At 38.6% G+C, this 24762-nt stretch overlaps 1 protein-coding gene across 1 annotated transcript in view; it reads left to right on the top strand.

Moving 5' to 3' along the window:
• ADCY1 (adenylate cyclase 1) overlaps positions 1 to 24762 on the top strand; it is a 144240-nt gene that overhangs the window by 36313 nt on the left and 83165 nt on the right. Inside the window, exon 2 of the mRNA XM_079301983.1 lies at positions 6079 to 6228. Within this exon, the coding sequence (XP_079158109.1) occupies positions 6079 to 6228 (150 nt within the window). The remainder of the gene's footprint in view (positions 1 to 6078; positions 6229 to 24762) is intronic.

The raw sequence follows: 24762 nt of genomic DNA, 5'->3' as shown, positions 1-24762 counted from the left end.
CTTGGTGCATCAAAATAAAGATTTAATTTATTCCTATTGGGAAAGGTATAAATGATAGAATTGTGAGTTCCTTTCGGAAATTCCCTAATAAAGGCACAGAATTTAAGAATCTCAAAATAAGGAGCTTGAAATTATTGTCACAGATTCATATCATACACTTATGTGAGGGTATCAATGAGAAGAAAGCTGCCACTTTGCAGCTTCATCAAAATAAGTATTTGGTATCTTGCATTATCATGGTTACATTTATCAGAATTTTTTTAAGTTTCAGTGCTACATAAGGTTTAGGATTCAAAGTCTATTATTCCATCAGCTCTACTTCTGCTACTCTGTCATAATTCTCTGCTACTTAATCTCAGAGGTAAATGCTTTGGACAAGATAAAGAGCCAGCAGTCTATAATGTGAGAGGGATGTGCACTAACTTCTCTGAACATGCTTCCAAGCTGAAGTGGCATTCCTTTGGAGAAAGATGGAACAAGTGACATTTTTAAGACTGGTGTGTTTGATGGCTGTCAATGACTCTGCTTTCATTGAGGAAACTTTCTTGCAAAGGTGTATGGCATGTACTTCAAACAACGTACTTTAAATTGTGTCTTCTACTTTGGTCAAACAGGTATGCAAACAAAGGGGAGACAGAGTGGATTTCTGCAATTGCACACTGTGCATGTACACTTCAGAAAATCTGGCTGTGGTTAGTGGACTAAGTATCCTAGATATTGTAAAAATTTCGCTTTTCTTGTATGGTTATAGACTGTTTTCCTCAACAGTAACATCTGCACTCATTATCACTGAAATAACTGCTCACTAATCTCCTTTCAGAGTGTGCTGTAGATTCAGGAGGTTACAAATGAACACAGAAACTATGGTGAATAGCACAGCAGAACAGCATTTCCTTAGCACATGACATGAGCCACCTGGAACCAAAACTTCACAAAAACAATAGAGGGATGTTTATTCAAAATGGTTATACATTTGTTTGGAGAAAAATTGTTTTCTGCCTCCTCTGGTAGGAGGGTATCCTTTTTGGGACACTGTCAGGAACTAAGGAGAAGTTATCTTTCCTCTCTTACACTACTTCAGCAATCAGAGGGAACAGATTCAGAAATTAAACATGATCAAAGTGTTGCAAAGTGAGTTGACTAAATAAATTTCTAAACTTAAAACCATGTCAGAATCAAGAGCTGGTTGTGCATTCTCCTCTGTATAGTCTAGCAATGTAAATAAATCACTGCTCTAATAGCAGTATTTTCCATAACAGGAGAAACTATTTTTGTTTAAACTGTTGTTCATGATACTAACAATTTTCATGAAGCCTTTTTTCATTTTCATTCAGTCTTGCCTTGCTTTTCAAAGGTTTCAATGATAGAAACACTGAGTCATTTTTGTAAGCTGCTCACGACTCCTTCTTTAGAGACATGCCTCACAATAGACATTCATATTTTAAAGTAATGCATTGCATTGCCATATCTCAAAGTATTTTGACAGAATGAGTAAATGTTACATTGTCAAAGTATTTTGACAGAATGAGCAAATGTTACATTATCCTAACAGAAGCAGCAATAGCAGCATAGAAATTACTTGCAGTAAAATTCAATTAATGGAGAAAACTGGAAGTAGAGTTTAGATTTACCATACCTCTCATCAGGTATCTAAGGATTCAGATATACAGAAATTGCACTGATCTTTCCTTTTCCAGCAAATTTCAATTTTCATATGGAAATGTTGGCCATATCTCCTAAATGTTCCACTCTACTTCATGGGTTGTCATGAGAATTGATGCTGCTGAGAATAAATCAAATATTGATATTAGCCACTAAATTATAATTCTGGGAGTGGTAACTATGAAGTCCTACTTATACCACAAGTCCACCTTTTAGAAAGTACAGTGAAATTCAGAGGGAGTCTCCTGAAGTATCCTTCTTTAATTTATTAGTATCCTATAATTATTTGGGCACTTCAATAACCATCCATACAAATACCACTTCATATAAAAGTGAAAGAAGTTTTCTGTGATCCAGAAATCACTTTCACTTTTGTGAAACAGCCACATTTTTGAGACAATTTTGTAGTATAAACAGAAAGCTACTCCACAGTGAAAACCAGCTTTAATTTTGAACATCTACTGTGCAACTGTTAAGCTGATAACAGAATGTCTGCTGAGTAAACAGTCCTCTCAAGAGGAAAATAATAATATATAGAAGAATTTTTCTCTTTTTATTTGAGAAATAGCAAGCACACCCGTGAATGCACACATGAGTGTTCTTGCTTGGAAAGAAAAAGGAGAGAATAAATCCTATCTGGAATAGGGAAAAAAGTTTCAAAAGACTCTTCAAAGAGTCTCTCAACTAATCCTGTGGGAAACTCAAGAAGAGGGAGATGAATCTGGGGAATAAAAAGAAGATCTTTAATTAAACTCCTCGAGCTCTGTGTATGCATATGCATATGGCTACTGCTAGAATTATTTGCTCACTCCTTGCTGGTGGTGCTATATTGCACGGTTCAAGTTTCCTTCCAAAAGTAAGAGACCCAAAAGATGGAGAAATGAACAGGAGAGAGAGGCAGACATTTGGTTGAAACAGCTGCTGTAGGTTCCAGCCCCTAGGCAGCCCACAAAGTTCAGCTGTATTGGAGGTGTGCCTTTGATAACACCCTCACACAAGTATTCCCATAATTCATCCACTGACAGGCAGTGTAAGCTACTAAGGGCTAGAGAATCTTAAAGCTCAGGATGCTCTTACTGAAATGCTGCAGTAGGCAGGATGCATGATACAAGATTCACTGACAGCGGCAAAAAAAATGTTTTTGGAAATATTCTTTCATAACCCTGATACCTTTTATTTTTATTTTGGTTGACCTGTAATCTGAAAAAATAATCAAACTTGCAAATTGAAAGAGTAACATTGTATAAAAACTCGCAGCATAAAATTGTCTTCTAATAACTTTGCTTTGCATCAAGAAAATTGGCTTGTTGGTAGTTCTATAAATAGAAGGTGATGGTATAACCTGAAGAGTACTTTTTTTCCTACTAAGCAGTAGTATAGTAAATAATGTAGGAATGACCTAAAATGAATGACCTAAAATTAAGATCCTTGGTATTTCATCAGCCCTGAATGCCTTAGTACTTCTTCAACGTTCCTTAGTTTTAACAGCAAGTCTCACAATCTTTCTTGGTATTATGGGATATAATGTATGAAATATATATGTGTATATATATATTATATGAATGTCTGTATGTAAATGTGGAGGTACATATTAAAATGAAAGGATTGGAAAATGGCACACATTTGAGAAACCTAGAGAGAAAGACTAGCATTTAGTTGCAATTGGGGGAAAAATAGTAATTAAGTAGAAGCAGGTTGTAGAGAAAAGGAACTCTTACCTCAGGAGACAATCTGCCCTACTTTCTTTTCTCACATTTTGAAATCTATGAATTTTTTACTTGCTTTATCACTTTCCTGATTCCCTGCAGGCCAGAGCTGACAGCTAAGCCTCTGTTTTATCTTAAACTGTTCAAAGCATGTCAGAAAATGACTTACCCTGCTGAGCCTGAAAGGAGCAGGAACCCACCTACTGGTTACCCCTAGACCAGGTGATCACTATTGCTTGAGTGAAATGATAATGATAGTCCCAGAACAGTTGGCAGGTTGTTACAATATATGTTTTTTATGGCTTCCAGTTGAAATCCAGAAACTGAGTTGACTTTTTGTTGTTGTTGTTGTCTGTAGAGGTAATTATTTATGTCTTGAGCCACTCTGATATCAGCACAAAAGATAGCTTTTCACCCTGTGTTATTAGCTGCTGTTTTGTGTATGGACAGGGTCACTGTCTGTAGCTGTCATCTCTGTTCATTCTGTGGGCTCTCTTCACTGTCTTTGAATGCAACCTTTAAAAATCCTTTCTATTTTTATACCATTGCACTAAGAATTAGCTTTAAAATACACTGTTGTCACTACATTTTGGTATGATAAAATGCAGGGATAAGGTGAGTGTGGCCACATTCATTTCTCTAAAAATAAGACTCCACTGGAATTTCTACAGTCATTTCATTTTGGTAGGTGTTAACTTGTGATGAATATTGATATGCATCAATCAGTTTTCTGTGATCAAGCAAGATAAAGCAGGATAGGAATTGCAGACTATTTATGCTCAGTCTGTATCATGAAATAATATGCTCATGTATTGCATTTCATCTTCAAAGTCTTACTATCTATATTATCATCAGAAGTAGCATATAAGTAAGTGGTACATGAGATTAAAATTCATCTGAATGCAGATGAACCTGCATTTTGTCATTCTCTGGAGGAAGTTATAACATCATTCTTCACTGGTTTTAGCTCTTGTGAGATAATTGTTTCTTTTTTGATAACTCAGGGGAAAAGTAATGCTAGTGCTAGGCACAGCTCCTTTTATTGAGACAGGTTAACTTTGGATTTTGTGCTGGTGAGAATGTTTGCAGGGAATTTGTTGTTGATGTCCCATTGAATAATAACAACCATGCTTGAAGGTAAAATTTAGAGGACTTGTGAATCCATGAAGGTCTGGAGAACTGACCCAGAATGAATCTTTCAGTTCTTCCCACTATTCTGAGGTCACAAGAGGTGAGAGGCTCATTACCTTTCGTTCTGCACATCAGAAATTTCCTGCTTATTTTTGCAGAGTGGGACATTTCCCAAAGTCCCTCCAAAAACATCCAGGGATGTCATTTTTGATCTTTGTTTACCATATTGGCATATTGACTTACCATAAAGCCTTCAACCCTAGTGCTGGTAGGAAACATTCTCTACAACAATATCAGTGGTTTTATTTTTCTTAAAATTTGATTGTGTTGTTAGCACACTCTGACTCATTAGACGGTGCAAACAAAAGAAGTGGTATCCTCTCCAATTTCCACTAGTAGATCATGAAACAGTAGAGGTGTACTACCTTGAAATGTATACCTTGAATTAGGAAACAAATGTCAGTTACATGGTCTTTTTGAACTATTTTAGGTGCATAGGAATTTAACATGAACTGTGTTACTTGCTGTGATGTCTTTCTTTGCTCTTATTTTGGTTACTCTTGGCCAAGCTCATTTCTGATTTTTGGGGATTTGTGAGTGCCATGAATCCTTATAATGATGTTCTGGTAGGCTCTAGAACATATAAGGATACTGGGACTGAAATCACACTGGGTGAAAAAACATTGTTTTCTCTTAACCAAATACACATTGCATTGCAGAAATTATGATTTGAAGACATGTTGCAGAGATGTGGTGAAAAACTTGAGCAGAATTGCCTTTGATAAGGAGGTTGTGTACAAACCACTGTTTGGTTATTTAAGTTAGTTAAGTAAATTTATCACATATTGTTAAAACATTTAAAAAACTCAGAAGGGCATTTGAGTCATTTTTGTGTCTTTCCTAAAAGCACTGTTTAGAAGTAGTTCCCAAGTAATTTGTGGTCAATTATTATTGCATAGTTGTGGGCCTTGGGCTGTGCTGAGGGCCATCATTTGGAAGGACTCAGGACCTTGTGAGAGATCTGCTGCAGAATAGCATCAACAATATTTTGGATGATTTCTTAAAAAGTACAGAAAGTACTCATTTTCCAAATGCAGACTACACAATATGAGAGCTTGGGGTACCTAGACACACAATTTTGCATTCATAGGATTTTCAGTCCTTTTCTTCTCCACTATTAAAAAAGGGACAATAATATCCTAACTTTACAAAAGCATAGGAAAATAATTTCTGTTTTCAGGGTGTTTTGAATAAATACTGATGATATTGCTGTTCTTATTGGATGGACAGGTCTGCCAAGGGGCTGATGAAAGAAATGGTGATGAATGAAGATGGCAAGCTACAGACCATCATAAAAGAAATTAACTCCAGCAGTTGCAAAATTCTGTATTATGCAATATTGCTTGTCCAGATTGGTGATAGCTGCTGTAATTGTTTCACTGCAGAAAGGGGTGTCAGTGATGTGGCTGGCAAGGGACAGTTTTCAAAAAGTTTTTTTTAATATATCTCTGCTGAGCAGAAATGTAAAATAAAAATCTGTATTTTAAAATATTCATTTATTTTTCTTCTTTTCTTACAGCTTGTGGCCAATGCAATCCTTTTTGTCAGTGTAAATTTGTATGGGGTCTTTGTGAGGATTTTGACAGAAAGGGCTCAGAGGAAGGCATTCCTTCAGGCCAGGAACTGCATTGAGGACAGGCTGAGACTGGAGGACGAAAATGAAAAACAGGTCAGTTTCTAAGCCTTATTTATTTTCTCTGTTTCTCCTGAGATGTCTGTAGTTATGTGAACCATGGGTTAGGACGTTGTTGCCAAATGTGTGCTAGGGCAAGTGTGCATTTCCATGGCAAAGGAAGAGCTGCTTCCCCATCTGCTTCAGCTCTTCCTCCCCAGAGCCTGCACACTCTTCCTCTGCAGAGCTCAGAGAAGGTGCAGGCTGACTCCACAGCTCCTGTCAGCTCCAATGCCAGAGGGGATCTATTTTAGGGCTGAGTCAAAGCCAGTGTACTATTGTAATATAAGATTGTGGTTATTTATCTGCATGGATGTTTTTGGGTGGGTGTCAGATGCACTGTAAATGCTTTTCTTCTCACTGAGTGTGCTATAACCTGTTTGCCTTCATGACACCCATTAAAAAAGTCAATATTTTGGGCATAAGGAGCTGCACTGGTAACTGAATAAGTATAATTATTATATTATATTATATTATATTATATTATATTATATTATATTATATTATATTATATTATATTATATTATTATTTATAGTATATTTTTGTGCAACTAATAATAACTGTGATAGCAATCATTATTTCTTCTCAAAAATCACCTCAGTTATTTGATAGTTTATTTCATACAATTTTATCAATCAGCCTTCCAAGCATATTTGGAAACAATAGGAAGAAAAATTGCTATACTGTGAACCTTGCTGTTGTTACTCACAGATCTTGATGCCATTTGGGTTTTGCCTTCTTTTTCCTTTATATGTTCTCTGTATTCTTCACAAATATATTTGCAACTCTGTCACCTACTATATTAGTGATTAGTTTTCCCAGTAATTTCCCATTGCCTTTTCCTAAGCAGAAAGACAAAACAAAATCCAGAGCTCCAAGCCCCAGGAGATGCAAAGGCCCTGTGCTATCTTGGTTCTTCCTGGGAACCATGGTTGAGAACAACTCTTAGAGGTACATTCTCCTGGACAAACACAGCTAGTGCTGAAGGGAGGGCTCCAGAGAAGGGGCTTGACCTGGGAGGGGGGGGTAATTGCATCACCACTTGTCCTCCTAATTGGTGCTTTTTATCAATTATTTTAATTTCCTAAAACCTATAAATGTGTATTCACCCTGTAGGGGGTGGGCTTTTGTAGACATCTTTCCATAACTGCTCTTGAAGGCCTTCAAATAAAGATCCCCTTTCATATTACCTCCTCACCAAAATTATCTTGAGTTTCATTTCCAGGCTGGGAAAAAGGCTGAGGGAAAAATCTGCTTAAACCTGCTATGATCTGTTGGTCTGTAAGGTTTGGACTAGATTTTTCTTTCTGTGTAGGTGATAATAGAGGGTGACACTGGAATACCTCTGTAGTGTGGTGGTTATATACCAAACAAGATGTCAGGATACACAAAGCTTGTGTACCTCACACGATTTTACTGCCCCTCATTTGCAATTTCTTTAGCAAGTCTGTTCTCTGTGTGGAGTAATGCAGGTCCATAAGTACTTTCTGTTATGAATTAAGTGAATATGTTTTTGTGAGCTGAAGATACTCTGTGATAAGTAGACATTTCTTTGAACACTGCATATCCTTTCTGGCTGTGTAAAAATGGTATTAGGATCAAAGCCTTGGGATTTATACAAATCTGCCATTTGCACCTTTGAAAACCTGTTTCTGGGATCCAGCATGAAAACAAAATTGATATTTTGTATTTCTCTTGTTAACACTTAGCAATCTGTCTTATTTTATATATTATCATGCATATAGAAACGTAATAAAAGCATTATCATTACACATAAATGCCGTTATTATTGTTGATAGTATACCTAGATAATAATTTTTTTTCAATGCAGTGTACAGGTCAGGGAAGAGAATAAACTTTGCTCTTACACTTGTGAAGTTAGCTTTATGCATTACAGTGTAAAACTCAATGCTGTTGTGAAATATGCTAATTAGCTGTCACGAGTACCACCAAAATACTTTTTGTGGCTGCTCTCACACTGTATTAGCATACCTCTAGAACCAGAGTGAGAATTAAGACACGATTACAGGCTACAAAATTATTCTGCAGTTGCTGTGGCATAACATACTCTGAGTTTCCAGCTGGCAACACTCAAGAGTATTTTGAGAGGAGAAGAAACACTGCTGACCTAGTTCAATTTTTGTGATCAGTCCTGTATTTTTGTTCTCTGAAGTATCAACATTACATGTTAAAAAGGTCTGAATTTTTTCATCAGACTTCTTGTCTCATCCAAATGCTCTACCCTAAAAAACATGCCCCTTTAACACTGAGAATTGTAACCCAAAATGGTAAAACTATTCCCTGATATTTCTGTGCAAGTCTCTTACTGGGATGGAAAGAACATACTCTTGACTTTTGAACACACACACAGCTTTCTGGAGTTAAAGTGTTGACTTGTGAGACAGATACCACAGCTGAAATTGTAAGTGAGATTTCTTCCTCTGTGTCCTACTTACAATAAATTCTCTCATGGGATGTATTTGTAGTAATAGTCCCACATGATAATTTTGATAAAACTATTTTTGTGAGCAAGAGTAAATGTCTTGCGTTGGCGCATTGTTGAACTCATGCATGCAGCCTTGAAAGTGTTGCTGGAGAGAAAAGGAACAGACAGATTCTGTTTATTTTAAAATTCAATGTAATGCTTGCCCTGTTATCTATTCTCTGTGGTCACAGTGAATAACTGGCCTTCATGGGGGCATCATCCACTTGTTGCATTGCTGAATGTTAGATTGCAATTCCACCAGAAGCAAAGGCCAAGAATCAAGTAAGTTTAAGATGAGAAAATAGCTATAATTGTCCTCTTGGGATAAGCTTCTTCTCTTGTTATCTATAAATTCTGTAAATCTCAGCAGCAAGCCATCCTCTGCAGAGCAAACAGCTAAGAATAATTGTTGTGAGGTGGGTCCCTTTCCCTGGAATTCTGTATCTTTTGTTCATGCTTGGTAAGCACGTAAGCACTTCCCCTCACTCCCACTGTACCATCTCTCTGTGTCCACTTCCTTAATTCCAGATCATCCTTTGCCCATACAGCAAAAATAGCATTGTCAACCAGCTCCCTGAAGGACCCCTGGTGTTAAGACATCCCAACTAATCTTCCAGCAGTACTTCACCCCTTCCCAAGTAAGAAAGAAAGGAGCAAGCAGGGATGGGGAATAGGGGATGTATTCAACATAGAAAAAATTGAGTCTGCTGCTACTTTGATTGAACTGATTGCCATCTGACTAAGAGGGGATATGAGTAAGGAAGATGTGGCTCACCATGTATTAATTCCAGGTGTATTAGCTCCTGAAGTGGAGTTGTACTCCAAGGGAGAGATACCAGTGTTCTTCCGAGGCCATCTTAACTTCAAAAGCAACTGGACCACTGTCTTTAAAGACCTGTAAACTCTCATTTTCCAAGTGCTTCTTTCAGCATCTTTATAGTTTTGTTGTTCCCACAGTTTTGTGGTCATCACTCTGTCTATTAGTTAATATTCTAACTATATGCTGTGTGAAACAACTTCCTTTTATTTGTCATAGACTTGTTGTCTGATGAATTGATTTTGTGCATTCCAGCTCTTGCTGTGTGACATTGGTAATCATCCTACAGGAGCCTCTTCCATGCCACTCACAACACTGTAGACTTTCATAACTCATCTCTCTTTCCAAGTTGAAGACCTGTCATCTCTTTGGTCTCCTGATGTATGGAAGCTGTATCCTACCCCAGCCTTGCCAACCTTGTAATAAATCTTAACCATATGCCCTCCTTTTCTCCTCCTGAAAATAACAATGTTTTTATGCATATTCATGCATCAAATTTGGGGATAAAACATATAATTTACCTTGGTGAAATGCACTTGCTCTAGCACAGGTTGATATGAAATGTGTCTGTTTCTTTCATATAAGGTAGGCCGGGAAAATACTTGACTTCATGCAAATCTTCAAAGCCCACAAAACCATCTTAAATGTCTTAACTGGTTTTTAACTTTAATAAGTACATGCAAGTATGTTTGCAAAATACAGGCCATCTTTCAAACCACTTGTTTTTGAAGGAAGAAAGATCTTTCCTTTACTCCTAGATGTTACTTTTGTACTTCTTCACAGTTATTGTTGACAATGGAGAATCAACTAAAAATAGCAAAGTTTCCAGAATAGGGGATTTGCTATCTTAAAAACTAATTGTGAAATCACATCTAGTTTTTCAAACCATAGGGACTGAAAAAATTTATTTATTGGTGGCACCTGTCTTTCAAAAAATAGTTGTGTACTTCTCTACAATGCATGAAATTTATATCTATTTAATATAAGAAACTGAAAGAAGCACTTAAAAATGACTGTGAGTTAGGAAGCATAGGACATAAACAGCCAGCTCTGTCTTCAGGACCACAGGACTGCCACTCCAGCTAAACTATTCAGGTTTGCTGAAGTATTGCTCAACACCATGCTACTGCAGAAATGCTGGTACTGGGAGACAGGCTAGAACTTTGGTGGTGGTCTGCAGTTCCTCCATGCATGTTCACATGACTTTGTGCAGCTAGCTAATTTCTTCTTATGTAATGCTGAATTCTGTGTGCAAATATCTACATGCATATGTGCCTGAGTTCCAAGTGTCTTCTGCAATTTAGGGCAATGTCCTTAATGGTGCATGTAGCAATTGGGTCACCACTGAGTCAGAGATTTGATTAATAACTATTCATAGAAATGGAAAAGGTGTCAAAAAAAGATACCATGACTCTCACTGCACAATACTTTGAACTGCTGCTTAGGGTGCCTTGCTTTCAAATTCTCTGCTGCATTCACATTCCCCTTTAAAACAATTTGATCTAGACATTGCACATTTTGGATATGTGTACTACCTCCTGTATGTTTGAATAAAAAGATAACACCTACAGAAACCCTCCAGTGGTTTTGTCTGTTGTATTTAATTTTAAGCCCTTATGAGTAAAGGGAAAAAATTACATTAACTTTGAATAAAACAAATCATGTTGGATTTTATTTTGGTAGTGGATAACACTTTGCTGAGGTTTTATCTTTCAATTCGGCAACCAAACTGAGGAATTAGTTATTTGCACAGCCCCAGGCAGAAGTAATTTCTGGAGTGCCTGACAACATGCTTATCAGGTTCTCCTCATGGCTTCCCATACTTTTTATTCTCAGAATCTTGCATCTTTTTTTTTTCATTGCAGAAGGATATATGAAATTTATCACCAATACAGGCTTTGTTTCCATAACTGTTCATATTGGCTGAATGCATCAGCAAACTGCCCTGCAGCAAAAATTTCACCTGGATCATGTGGGGATGAAAAAGCATGTTTTTGTCAAATTACCTAGTGTGCAGCAGGGAAGTGATACTGATTTTGCACAAAGTGAAAGGTGTGTGATGATACCTGATCCTCTGCAAAGGCTAGCCAGTGTGATCTCTGAAAAACATAGGTGGACTAATTTTAGCTAGCAGGGTGAGCCTGTACCACATTACCACTATGTTCTGTGTTACAGGGCAGCTTAAAATTGTATCTATTCCATCAGCAAATTACAGTCTTACACAGGAAATTCTGTCTTCAGAAATCTACTTGCTCTTACTAGGATCAGGAAAAACAGGAAATAAAGAGTGTTGCAATTTCAGGCTGTCAGTTTGAACTACTGGATTTCAGGGCCAGTTGTGCAGGCTGACCACCAGTGTCTCTCAGCTAAATCAGAGACTGGAAATTGTCTTGCTGTCCACTTTGTTTTCCCCATGTGGCAGCTTAGATCCTTACATAGAAAAAAAAAAAAAATACATGGCATGCTTGGTCCATCTTCCACATTTCTCAGGTAAAAAGAGACATGGAGGCACATTTCTCTCTCCCAAACAGCAATAATTTCCCAGAAGCTTTCTACTCACCAGCAGCTGTTAGTCTCCAGTCCTGCAATAATCATCCATGTGTCTATCCTTCACAGAGCAAATAATAGAACTGAGGGCTACTCAGATGAAATAAAAACCTTCAGGTGGAAGGCTTCAGCTTCAACCTGAAGTCATTAGCAGTTGCTTGTAACCCCCTGCAAGGAAAGGTATAGCAAACAAATAAACATGTTTTAATTTTACAGATCTATTGCACCTCCTGGTTTGTAGAATAAACACCTCATCTGAATCCAATTAGTGCAAGAAGCTGCATTGCTTGGCATACCACCAGGACTCCTCTTACCTGACTTTGGCCAAGTAAAAGTGAGCCTTGCAATCTGACCCTCTAACCTACAGACAGTAATCCCTAGTAGTAACAGGCACATCCAAGGGTAGTTCAACCCCTCCATCCTGAACTCTTTGTTAAACATAAGGTGAGGTTTTTCTTTGGGAGTGGTTACAACAGCACACCTCAACGATGGGCTGCATAGCTGTAAGAGAGATAGAGAATAAGAGGATAAGAGAGAGATGTACCTTGCTATTAGACTTGCTATTCCAAAGTGTAGAAACAGATAGTAAAGTGGGTAACATACAATAAAAACACACAATTGTAAATTATATAAAGTTCATATATTTTAGTTGCCGTGTAATTAAATTGCACTAGCTGCATGCCTTTATTTTACAAAATGAAACTTAAGAAAAGTCTATAAAAACATTTTAAAAGCCACATATAGGAACAGGCATGATCATTACTATAACTATTTAATTTAACTTTATTTCATTCCCTGAAAGCTTTCTGATGTTAGTAAATGTTGTGGTTTAACCCCAGGCACAACAACACACTGCACAACCCCTCCCTCCCTCTCTCCCTCCATGGCAGGATGGGGGACAGTATAGAAAGAGCAAAGGTGAGAAAACTCATGGGTTGAGATAAAGACACTTTAATAGCTAAAGCAAAAGCTGTGCATGCAAGCAAACAAAACAAGAAATTAAGTCAGTGCTTCCCATTGGCAGGCTGGTGTTCAGACATTCCTGGAAAAGCAGTTTCATCACATGTAATGGCCATTTGAGAAAATAAATGCCGTGACTTTGAATATCATCATCCCCTCTTCCTCTTTTTTCCACCAGTTTATATCCTGAGCATGACACCATATGTTATGGAAAATCCTTTTGGTTAGTTGGGGTCAGGTGTCCCAGGTCTGTCCCCTCCCAGATTCTTGTGCATCTAAAGCCTCCTCTGTGACAGAATGGTGTGAGAGGCAAAAAAATTCCTGGGCTGAGTAAACTCTGATCAGCAATAACTAAAACATCCTTGTGTTCTCAACACTGTTTTCAGCACAAATCCAAAGCACAGCACCCTACCAGCCACTGTGAAGAAAATTAACTCTATTAACTCTGTGTAAAAAAAAAAAAAAAAAAAAAAAAGTGAATTAAATACATCAATTAAATTTGTTAATTCCATTTTATGCCACAAGCCATTCCATTTTATGCCACAAGGTGCCAAACATGCATATATTTATGAATTTAAGTATCTCTTTATAAAGATTTCTTATAGATTTATAAAGATAAAAAAGAGTGCATTAACTTTATTTTCCAGTACATATGTAGTCACTCATATTCAGGCTAAGCAGGAAGATGTCTTGGACTGACATGAGCCAGAGTGTGCCCAGGAGGCAAAAAGGGCAAAGGCATCCTGGCCAGTATCAGCAAAAGTGTGGCCAGCAGGACCAGGGCAGAGTTTGCCCACAGGTACTCAGCAGTGGTGAAGCCCCACTTTGAATCCTGTGTTCAGTTTTGAGCCCCTCACCACAAGAAAGATATTGAGGGGCTGGAATGTGCCCAGAGAAGGGCAGGGAAGCTGAGGAAGTGTCTGGAGAGTAAGTCCTGTGAGGAGGTGATGAGAGAGCTGGGGGTGTTTAGCCTGGAGCAAAGGAGGCTCAGGGGAGACTTACTGATCCTACACCTGCCTGAAAGGAGGGTGTAGCCAGGTGGGAGTCAGTCTCTTCTCCCAGGTAACAAGTGATGAGAGGACATGGCCTCAAACTCCACCAAGGGATGTTCAGGTTGGACCTCAGGAAGAATTTCTTCACAGAAAGGACTGTCGAGCATTGGAATGGAGTGCCCAAGAAGGTGGTGGAGTCTCCATCATTGGAGGTGTTCAGAATAACCAACTGGATGTGGCACCCAGAGCCATGGTCTCATTGATAAGGCAGTGTCTGGCCAGAGGACTTGATGACCTCAGAGGTCTCTTCCAACCTAGATGATTCTGCAATAAATTGATAACTTAAAAATTAAATCTAAATCTCTTGATACTTTGGCCGTTAGGAGTTTTGGAATAAATAATGGAAAATTTATAATATGTTCTCTTTCAAGCAACTGTCAATCAAATATGCTAGTGTTTGACTGAACTTTTCAGTATATTTTTCCTACTTGCATTGTATATTTTCAATTAGAGAGAAGGAAGGGAGGGTGTGAATAGGCTAACACAAACCTGTCCTTATTAGATGATTAAAAAACACACAACCATACAATTTTAAGCAGCTAAGAGTTTTCAGCAGATAACATCATGGCTAACAGTTGCCAAGGCAAATTATCATAATTAGGAACACTGGCTATAGACCATTAGATACTGAAGTTAAATTGTAAGACAAATAATTTTAAAAAGTTTCCTACAGTTGATTTCTAAATTTAGAGCAATATCCCAATATCCATGGCAGAAGTGCTGTGTGAATACTAATGCAATGTTATTATGCATTTTAGTAGGATGCCACATCATGAAGTAAAGCAACCTCAGTAGTGTTCAGATGTTCTTCCCTCAGCAGCAGGAATTCAAAGAAAGCTTTAAAATGTCATTAGAAAAGTCCTCTTACGTGTATTTTATTGCTGTTCACAAAATTGTTTTCACTTCTAGAACAGTACTGACTATAATTAAAAAGTTAGCTAACACACTACAAAAGTTTGACACTTTTCCTGTGGCAATCTTCAAACAAAGGGTGGTTCCACCATAGACCAACTCTTTTGTCACCAAGGTCTTTCATGTCACAGCATCTGGCATTGCCACATGTGCAGTTTGCCAAATGATATGTTACCACTTAAGCATGGATTATCTCCTTGAACAGGATACTGAGCTGGGCATTTTACTTTCATTCCAATATATGAAAGTTTATGCTGCTGGCACACATGTTCTTGTGGATTTTTTGCCTGTTTCCTTTGGACAGTCTATGGAGAAAAAGAGGTAGACTACACCCCATTTACTGGGAAAATAAATACATTCTAAGTCAGTATTTTTGTGGGGTTTGGCATTCTAAATGAACTTGCCTCTGTCGTGTGATTTAAATTCTTTCCAATGTTTCTGTTCCCCATTACCTCTTCAATATAGACTTATGTTATTTGTAGTTTAGCTCCCATTCAGGCACATTTGATTAGGAATTTCCCAGTTTGACAAGGAAATAATGAACTAAATCTGAGTCACATTTGATATTTTAAGTGGGTGAATACACTCTTTGCTTCCTTTGCATATTACTGATTGGTCCTTGTTCTTCCATTCTGGAAGGCAATGAGATTTTCTCCCAAGGGTTAGGCTACTTCCCTGCTCTTTAAAGAGACAAAATGAGGAAAAGTAGCAAAGGACAAGGCTTTTAGGTTTTTCCAACCTAAATTAGAAAATCATCAAGATTTTTCAAAGCAAACTATATTTATATCTTAGTCTTTGGAAATTCAGACATCTATTCCATTTTACTGTTTTATGCCATGATTTTCTTTCCTATTGCTACACTAAAGGCATTTATGGTCTTTAAAAAAGGAAATGCTAACTGCTTGCCACTGAATATGTTTTACTTAGATTCTAAAATTACTTTTATTAACTTTAGGTTCCTGGGGTTTTTTCATTCCTTAGTTTCCTTACACGCACTAGTCGGCTCAGTATCTATCACTAGCAATCAAAAAACTTATCTTTACTGAAGATTTCATGCTTTTTCTGCCACCAGCAGAAATCTCTACTAAAAAAGATCATGTGCTGACACTGAGTTGCTACCCCAACTCAAAATGAAAGTTTGTGATGCTGTATCAGACAGTAGCAGTGGTGTGAAGCGCTGGTACTAGCACAGCATTGTGTCTTCAATTTCCACTGATTCTGGACTCTCAGCTGCACACTGTGCTGGCTCCAGCAGCAAGCAAAGAAGATTGAAGATGTTAGTGGCCTTTCACTTGCTGCTTCCCTATGTTGGCTCCATTTCAGAGGAGACCACAGAGATTTGCCACACATATATGTAGAGTTGGTGGAGATATCTGTATTTTGGAGAAGGAGTGTGGGTAAGAATGTAATAACTCATGTATCACAATAGAGACAGAGAAGACACCTGTTTTTCCACCCACAATAGCTTTATTCTTGACAGCTAATATTTATTTTGTTTTCCAAAGTCACTATGTTTAATTCTAATTGGTTAGTTACTTATGGCAATTCAGGTCATTAGTAGTTGCTAGTGTATGTGTCCATCAAAACTTTCTAACAATGTTTACATTCTTTTTCCATGGGTACAGAATTATTCTCATGGTTAGAAGACTCTACTTTTACAGGTGCATATTCCTTTCTCACAGGAACTTGTTAGGCTAGCTGTTAGCTGTACTTCACCAACGTAGAATGATTTTACAGGGGTAACAAAGTTCTTAATTTATGAGGCTTTATCTATATGCAACACTCATGGATGGACCAGGGGAAAATCAGAGAGTGATGCAGTCCCTGTACCAACTTGAGCTGTAACATGTAGCATGTTCTTCAGGGAAAATTCCACTAGCTGGGGACTGGAGCATTAATGAGGGCACAAGAGGGGGATGTGTCTGTCTTGCAGAAGGTTGAGCTCTCTGACACTCTCTTCCTGAGGAATACATCCTTGCCTAATCGAGATATTCAATGTTACATTGGTGGAACAAACCAGACAGGGCTGTGGATTTGAAAGATGTGCTGTTGTAACTGTAGAGGAAACCTGGTACACATGGGTAAGCCAGTAAAGATCTGTCTGCTCTTCCATTTACCCTGGAAGGAGCAGCATAGCTAAAGCTGATGCTGCTTGTGTGTCCATCTGCCTAACATTGCAGGAAATGAAATACAGTAACAGGATTGTTATTGTTGTCCTGTTCATAATGGAACACAGACTCTGGGTGGCACTTAAGCCTCTAGCAAACCTGAGCTCACAGATGCTTCATCTGCAGACCGGCCTAGGAATTGCATTAGCACTTCTATGTCCCCTCTGATCATAACATTAGTAGATGATTAGTGCTCTTTGTGATAATTTTTAAGACCTCTCTCCATCTGAATCAGAAAATGCTTTCAAAGAATAAATCATAATTTTTTAATTTGTACTTTAGGTGTACCTTTTTTGTTATTAACACATAAACTGACTATGCATTCTTTTGAAAATGAAGTCAGTGCTTCCATGAAGGGATATTTTCACTGGAAGATGAAAATAAGCCTTCCTGACTCTGCAAAACAAGGGGCAAAACGTTTTCTTTACATATAAGAAGATTTAGAAAAGTATGTTCAGTGACTCTTCTGTGCCACACAAACTTTCATCTTCATTGATGATACCCTAAAGAACCTACTTATTAAAATCCTACTGAAGCGTGATAGAAACAAAGATACTTTATCAGCTAACTCTGCTGGAGTTGAGAAATACCTGTCATTGGCAATGCATTGCAGAAATGCTTTTCCTTCTTTCCTGCCAAATACAAGGAAGCTTTCAAGTTATCTGCTCTAGAGAATGGTCTGATTATATCTGTATGGCTACTTGCCTGCACTAAAATGAGCCAAATAAATATGCATTAACTATAAAGTCACTATTTGGTTGTGTGAATTCAGCTTTTTCTCTCTGAAGTTTACTTCCAGTAGAAAGATTTCTATTAACTGAAATGAGTATAATCTTTTTCCTGTCAAGTTTCTATAATAGTTTTTTAGACACATTGGGTATTGCCAGTGACTTTTCAGTGGGAATGAATATTAAAGATAAAAGGTGAAAGTAAAAAGACTAACAGTAGTTTGGATGCTGTGTGATTTATTCATTGCCAGTTTATATCTGGTATCAACTGTTAGCTAGCCTTTCTGATGATTAATCTTTATTGATGTATTTCTAGAGTACTCTGTTTTAATAGATATTAGGATAGATAGGAACACAACTTGTGCTTTTTATGCTTTCAGTTTTCTTGTTTATTCTCATAACCTTTCTCAGCTCTTTTTCCTATTTGAACAAGATTTGTAGAGCTGATCTGAACTTAGCTTACTATTAATCTTCTAGTCCTTTCAGGAATCAAATTTGCCATTTTAGGATAGGGTCATATACATATTCCATAAATATTCTGTGATCAGAGAGTATCTGGGGTTTCTTTGCATGCAGAGGTTTCCAACTAATTGTTACGGTCCAGTTTTAAAATTATTAGAAATGCCTCTGCCCAAATTAAGTTACAACAAAGATCATTTGTCAAAGTCAGAAGTTTAGGTTTTATTTGATAGCATATATGAGTGAGTGAGAGAGAGAGAGAGAGAGAGAAAGAGAGAGAGAGAGAGAGAAAGGAAGAGAATTAAATAAAATGGGGGGGGGGGAGGGACAGAAAGAGAGTGAGAGACAGAATAAAGAAAATATCTCCACTATGGATCCCACCATCATCCTGTTGATCCTCTCCAGCTGGTCTTCTTGGTGGTGAAGGTCCCTCTGAAAATCATAGAATCCAGTGGATTAAGATATGCTCAGGCTAGGTGGGAATATCCAGGTACTTCCCTGGGGACATAGAGGAGAGAGTGGCAGTTTGACAGAGTCTCTTGAAGCAAACTCTGGATCTGTTACATCCCTTTCATCATGTGCAGTCCTGTAGTGCAAGGCCTCAGGAATAAGTCTGGGAGTGCCTTGGGGGTCATTGATGGATTATGAGACCCCTCAGCTGCCTCCCAGGTGAGTGTCCTGTGGATGTGGCCTGTGGGGCTGGGGGTTTCACAGCTGGGCTGGTTTGTGTAAGGGAGGACCTGAGATGACTGGACAACAGTCATCTTTATCACCTTTATCTTATCTGGGTGGCTTATCTCACAGTCCAGAGTTCCAGTCAGGCATCTTCAAAGAGGGGTGGGCTTCTGTGGTTCTAGTTTCTTTATACAGATTTTGCTATAATGGGTAAAACTCCTTCATAGCAATGTTTAGGACATGAACCATTTCAATCAGTGACACTTATTTAGCTCATGTGTTTTTCCAAATGGTACCAAAAATGTACAATGTGCTACTGACTTTTTGTCATTCTTACCGTGCTGCTTTTTGAATGCTGTTTTGTGAATTTATACATTCAAGCAGTTTTACAGTTTCTTTATCCCCACTCTCCATTCCAATGCTTCTGCACTCCATGTAGCCCATTGCCTTCTGCTTTAGCCAAGACTTCATGTTCTAATTATTTCCTAAGGCCTTACCATCTCCATTGTGACTAACTATGTTCCATGTGGAAACTATCAATGCCTCATTAAACACTATTCTGCTAATGCATCGTTCCTTTCCTTTATTTAAACAAAAATAATCAATTAACCATAGAAAGATGTCAAATTGGTCTGGTGTATACAGACTGGATGCATCATGCAGTTCACACAGAGTGTATTGATCATCTACGATAACTGTGTTGTTAGCCATTCTCTTACTACTCAGAATCTGTGCATTAGCTACCTGGTCTTTTAGGGATAGTCTTTTATGATTACTATTGTAGCAATGACTTGCTGATAAGTAGAAATCTCAGGACTGTTCTGAAACATTGCCACCTTGTGGCTTCTGGAAAATCACCATCTTTATCAGTGCTATTTCATGTACTTACAAGGAAGGGCATAGCATAGATGAATTTCCAAAAATTCACTGATGAGATCTGCTGTTTTTGTTTTCCAGCTTACAAAAAGTATAAATGAATCCTAGTAGTCGTACACAAAATTGTTTTTCCATGCATTGCATTAGGTTTCTTTTCACTCTCTTTTGTTTTGTTTTGTTTTGTTTTTCCTTAAAGGGGATTAAAATGGCTGAAGTGTAATATAAGGGTGACAGAGACTGTGAACCCACTAAGAGGTAGCTTTTAAAATTCTACAAAATTGAGCATGGTATCATATTCATGTAGCAGGTGGTAATATTTAGGATGTACTTTGGAGTTACTGCTGACTAACTAATAACTAAATCTCAAAATTATATAGGTGAGTTGACTCAGAAAGTCTTATGAATATTTTACATCAATGTCTGATGTTTTTCTGCTCCAGGGAGAAAAATTTGGTTTAAAATATGGTGGCACTTTCCTCTTAAGTGCAGCAAAAGCAAAAGAAGATCTGTGAGAGACTGTAAAAATTGTTCAGTTAATTTCATGTTCCATATTGTAGAAGAAATTTGGAGAGCAGATGATCAAAATCTCCTTTCTTTTTTGATCTCCTTTCCCTATTTGTTATCATTGTTGGATGGTTACTATAACAAACAAAAATATTCATGATTTTTCAGCCAAGAAACAAATATGTCAGACCTAGATTTCTCGCTTTTTTTTTTTCCTACTTTCTTTCTTCCTAAAGTCACTATGAAAATCAAAAAAACAAGGTATTGTGGGCTTAAAGTCTATCCTGAAAAATGTGGTTCAGTGCGAGGGAGGATGAAAAAGGACACTGATCTGGAGTGCCACCCAGACTTACTGGTTTCCCCAGCATGAGACTGGGAATCCCCAAGTTCTATTTAGAGCAAGTTCCAAAAGGCAGAACTCTCTGCCATCCAGGTGTGGGACCCAGACTCCCTAATGGGTGAAGGCAGTGCCAGCATGCTGGCTGGAAAGAGCAGCTCATGAGGAATTTAATTAAGCTGACTGGTAGAGATGGAGCTGTATCCACTACAGCCTTCTTCTCATGGGATTGGAAGACATGCAAAGCAGTACAGTTTTCTACATGGCCTTCCAGACTGTAACTTCATTCTCAAAATGAATGTGCATGTACAGTAGGATGAGAGGACAGTGAGCAATGAGATTCAAGGAACCAGAGAAACACAAGAGTCTGCAGCTCTGAGGCAAGAATACAGTTCCCTTGATTGCTTCTCTCAGCTAGATTGCTTATCTCAGAAAAAAAAATAACAACTGTTCCCTTTGATAAATCCCCTTTGATGCTCTGACTATAAATAGTATTCCCATTTTGTTTTCTTTGTAACTCACATGATGAACTACAGGAATACAACTTAGCATGGGGAAGCACAGCATGTATACCCAGTTTTTGGGGTAGAAATTTGTGAGAAGCCTGTAAACTGCACACTGGGCAACTGGAAAGAAAGAGAGGAACATTTAAGATATTTATATGCTTTTGAGCCTTCTTTTCTGGTGAAGGGAGTATGGGTTCATTTACAGCATGCTGAAAGAATTTGAAAATATATCACAGTCATTTCCCATACAGATGTCAAAATGAATAATTTTGTACAATACGAATAACTGCATAATGTTTGGGCAACTGCGTGAAATGGTTCTAAATCAAGGTGAAAATTTCAAAGGACTTTGAGTAACTGATAAGTGTTTGGAATGAGCAATAAAATGAGAAAATAGTATGATTTTCAAAATGGGAAGGGGATGGGCATCTTCATTTGGAGGCAGGCATGAGAAATGTATTAGGAATACACTGGGGACTCCCATAAAAAGCAGAGCTGGGATGCTGGTGGGAGAGGCTGTCCAGGACAGGGATGGGGATAGAAGAGGGAATGTGGTGAGAAGCCTCCAAATTGGATAATGCTGACGAGAGTGTTGGGGCAGAATAGAGCATGCAGATGATGTTTTTTTTCTTCAATAGTGTCTGCCTGCTTCTTTCCTCTCCCTTCTCAGAAATGAGAAATCACAACTCCTAGAGGGTGGTGAGCCTTGAGCTCCTCTTCTATTGTAGAAGCCCCACTTGTGTGTGGTGAGATAGCAAGATGGCTTCAGGCCTCCCCAGGAGACCTCAGGTGCCCTCTTCTCCTGTCCTTGTGTACCAGGGGAGACAGCGACACCAGGTTTGATCACCTGTGGCTTTGTCTAGTCAAGTCTTGAATAACTATTAAAGTTTTCCCTTGAGCCCAACCCAGAAAGAAAGTTGCAGTCCAGGATTATGTATTTGTAATTAGGGTTGAGAATGTTCCAAGCAGTAATATAGGGTATTTTTGTCCATTAACAATGGGAAACACTTTTTTCTTATCTATTTTTCTGCCTTGGCATATTTTCCTTCTTTGTCACATGCATAGTTGTTCTAGTTGTTGACTAGGGCCAAGGCAACACTGAACAATTCTTAATTGGTTTAGTATGTACATTTTGACTTGCCTTGGAGTCAAAATGAATGTTTGTTCCTCCTTTTTTTATTAGTGATGCTCCATTGCTATGGGAGAAAGAAATTTATATGCTTTTCTTAATTGACTGTCCTTTTAAAAATAGCTAAGTCTTCATTAGTAGTGCAGTAATGATTATTAATCAGGATGATACAATTGGCAGAGGCAGCCTAGTTTGGCATTTCAAATCCCAGAACAGGATTGGGAATGTAAAATGTTGTGAATGAAGGAGATCTAGGTCCTCATCTATAATTTTCTTTTCTTAGCGAGATTTCTGCAGGGAATGCAAAATCATTGACTGACAATTACAATCTCAGAAAATAATTTCTTTTTCAGCATGTGATTTCACTTTAGACTGTTTTAATGCTGAGTGAAGATTTACAGCAGGAGAAGAGTGTACAAATTCCTAAAATAGTGTAAGTTGGTTGCTTGGCCAAAATTTAGTGTTCTGTGTAGAAAACAGCTGTAATAATTCTAAAAAACATTGTGAACCGCTGAGATGGAATAAAACGTAGAAACATTTTGTTTCTACTAGACCCTGTGTTTAGGAATATGTCATGTGTTGAAGCTACCTCAACACAAAATAGTTTGTGACCAATTAGGTGGTTTGCAACATGACTGTTGTTTTATTTTGGTAAAAGTTGTTGCTAATTGATCAGTGCTCCCTGCATTACTCTTTCTATTTTTTCCTGTCATCACCCATCCCTGTTAGAGGCAGCAATCACTCAAGCATAAATGTCACCATAAATGTGAGTGATCTTCCATTAGTTTTGTCACTTGTTCTATTCAACACACTATCCTGCTAATGGATTTAGTTCTGGCAGTGGTTTGAGTTTGCCAATTTGAGGTTTCCTGGCCAATGCACCAATTATTGTGGTAGGTTTAGCGCTGGCTAAATTGCCACTGCACCCACTTGAATCATTTACTCATTTCCTGCTATGAGATAGGATTAGGAGGAACACAAAACTGCCTCAAACTTTGAAGGATATAAAGAAAACTTTAGTACCAGAATCTACAAGAAAATAATAACAATCAGAATAAAATTTTCAGAACACTTTTCCTCCTCCCTAACCTCTTTTCTTTCACACTGACAATGTACAGAAACAAATCACTCAGTTTAAAATCTCTAAAAAGCTCTCTCCAGTTTACTTAGGGAGAGGAGACTCTCTCTTCAGTCTATGGAGACTTCTCCACGAGAAACAGTTTTCTCTTGGCCTCGATGTCACAGTGATCAGCCACCTGGGAGAACAGAAATCGGATAACTATGAGAGTGTCCTTTCCTCGACTGTTTCCCACAACTGTTATTGAGAACCATGTCAATTTATGGAGCACATAAATTTAAGGATTAGAAGTTCAAGCAAAAGCTCTCATCTTCTCTTGGAAACAGAGATCTGTCTTCTTCCTTGGGGGCAACAGGGGTCTTCATCTCTCTCTTGTCCATTCAAACTTCTCATGAGATCACAGCTACTTCAACATCTGCTTATTTCAACACAAATGCCTTTGTTTGTGGCTCCAATTTGAACATTTCTTCCACCCCATAACCATTTCATAAGTTATAGAGAGACAAGAGTGTCTGATTTATCAATCATATCAATCTCCATAGCTTAAAAACTAATTTTGGTTCACAATTCTCCTCACTCCCTCATTTGGGACCTGACTCCTCCTTCTTATCTGAATTCGATATCTCTGTGCAGTTTTCTGTTCATGTCTTCATCTGTGTCCTTTTCTTTCACTCAAGAGAGAGAACAAAGTGTCTGCAAGTCTCATTCTTTGCAGAGAAAGAGTGAATATCTTGCCTGAGGTCTGCAGACAGCCACGCGATCCCTGCCGGGTGCCGAACGGAGCTATTTGCCATAGAGAGTCTTTCGGCAGCCACGCCGGGGCTCGGCCGGGAGAGCAGGGGCCAGCTAGAAACAGCGATGGTTACTCTGGCTGCATTCCATTCCGGGGGTGGGAGCCTGGCTCAGCCCCTCCCCTGGGCCACAGGGGCTGTGATGGGATGGGCCCTGCCCGGTGCTCGGCCCGGGCCGGCGGCACCATGTCAGCCAAGGCACGGGCCCCTGGCCATGCTGGTGGGGCGGGCTGGGGTCTGAGCCGCCGAGCGGGACTGCCCTGCCCTCTCCGAAACGCGGCCCATCGGCTGACACTGAGCCCTGACACCTCCCAAGCCCTGACACCTCCCGAGCCCTGACACCTCCCGAGCCCCGCGTCAGAGCCCGCCCGGCCCTGCGTGGCCCAGCCTGGTGTTACCTGCTCCAGAGTGGAAGGGGAAGAGAGCTTCTCCAGGCCTTGTTTGTTTTAAAATGTGTTTTCACAGAGGTGTGTTCAGCCTTCTGTTCTGGTTTGGAGGACAGGTGT

This window comes from Erithacus rubecula (assembly GCF_903797595.1).
Source record: "Erithacus rubecula genome assembly, chromosome: 3".
NCBI lineage: Eukaryota > Metazoa > Chordata > Aves > Passeriformes > Muscicapidae > Erithacus > Erithacus rubecula.
This window is presented reverse-complemented; position numbering and strand designations above follow the sequence as displayed.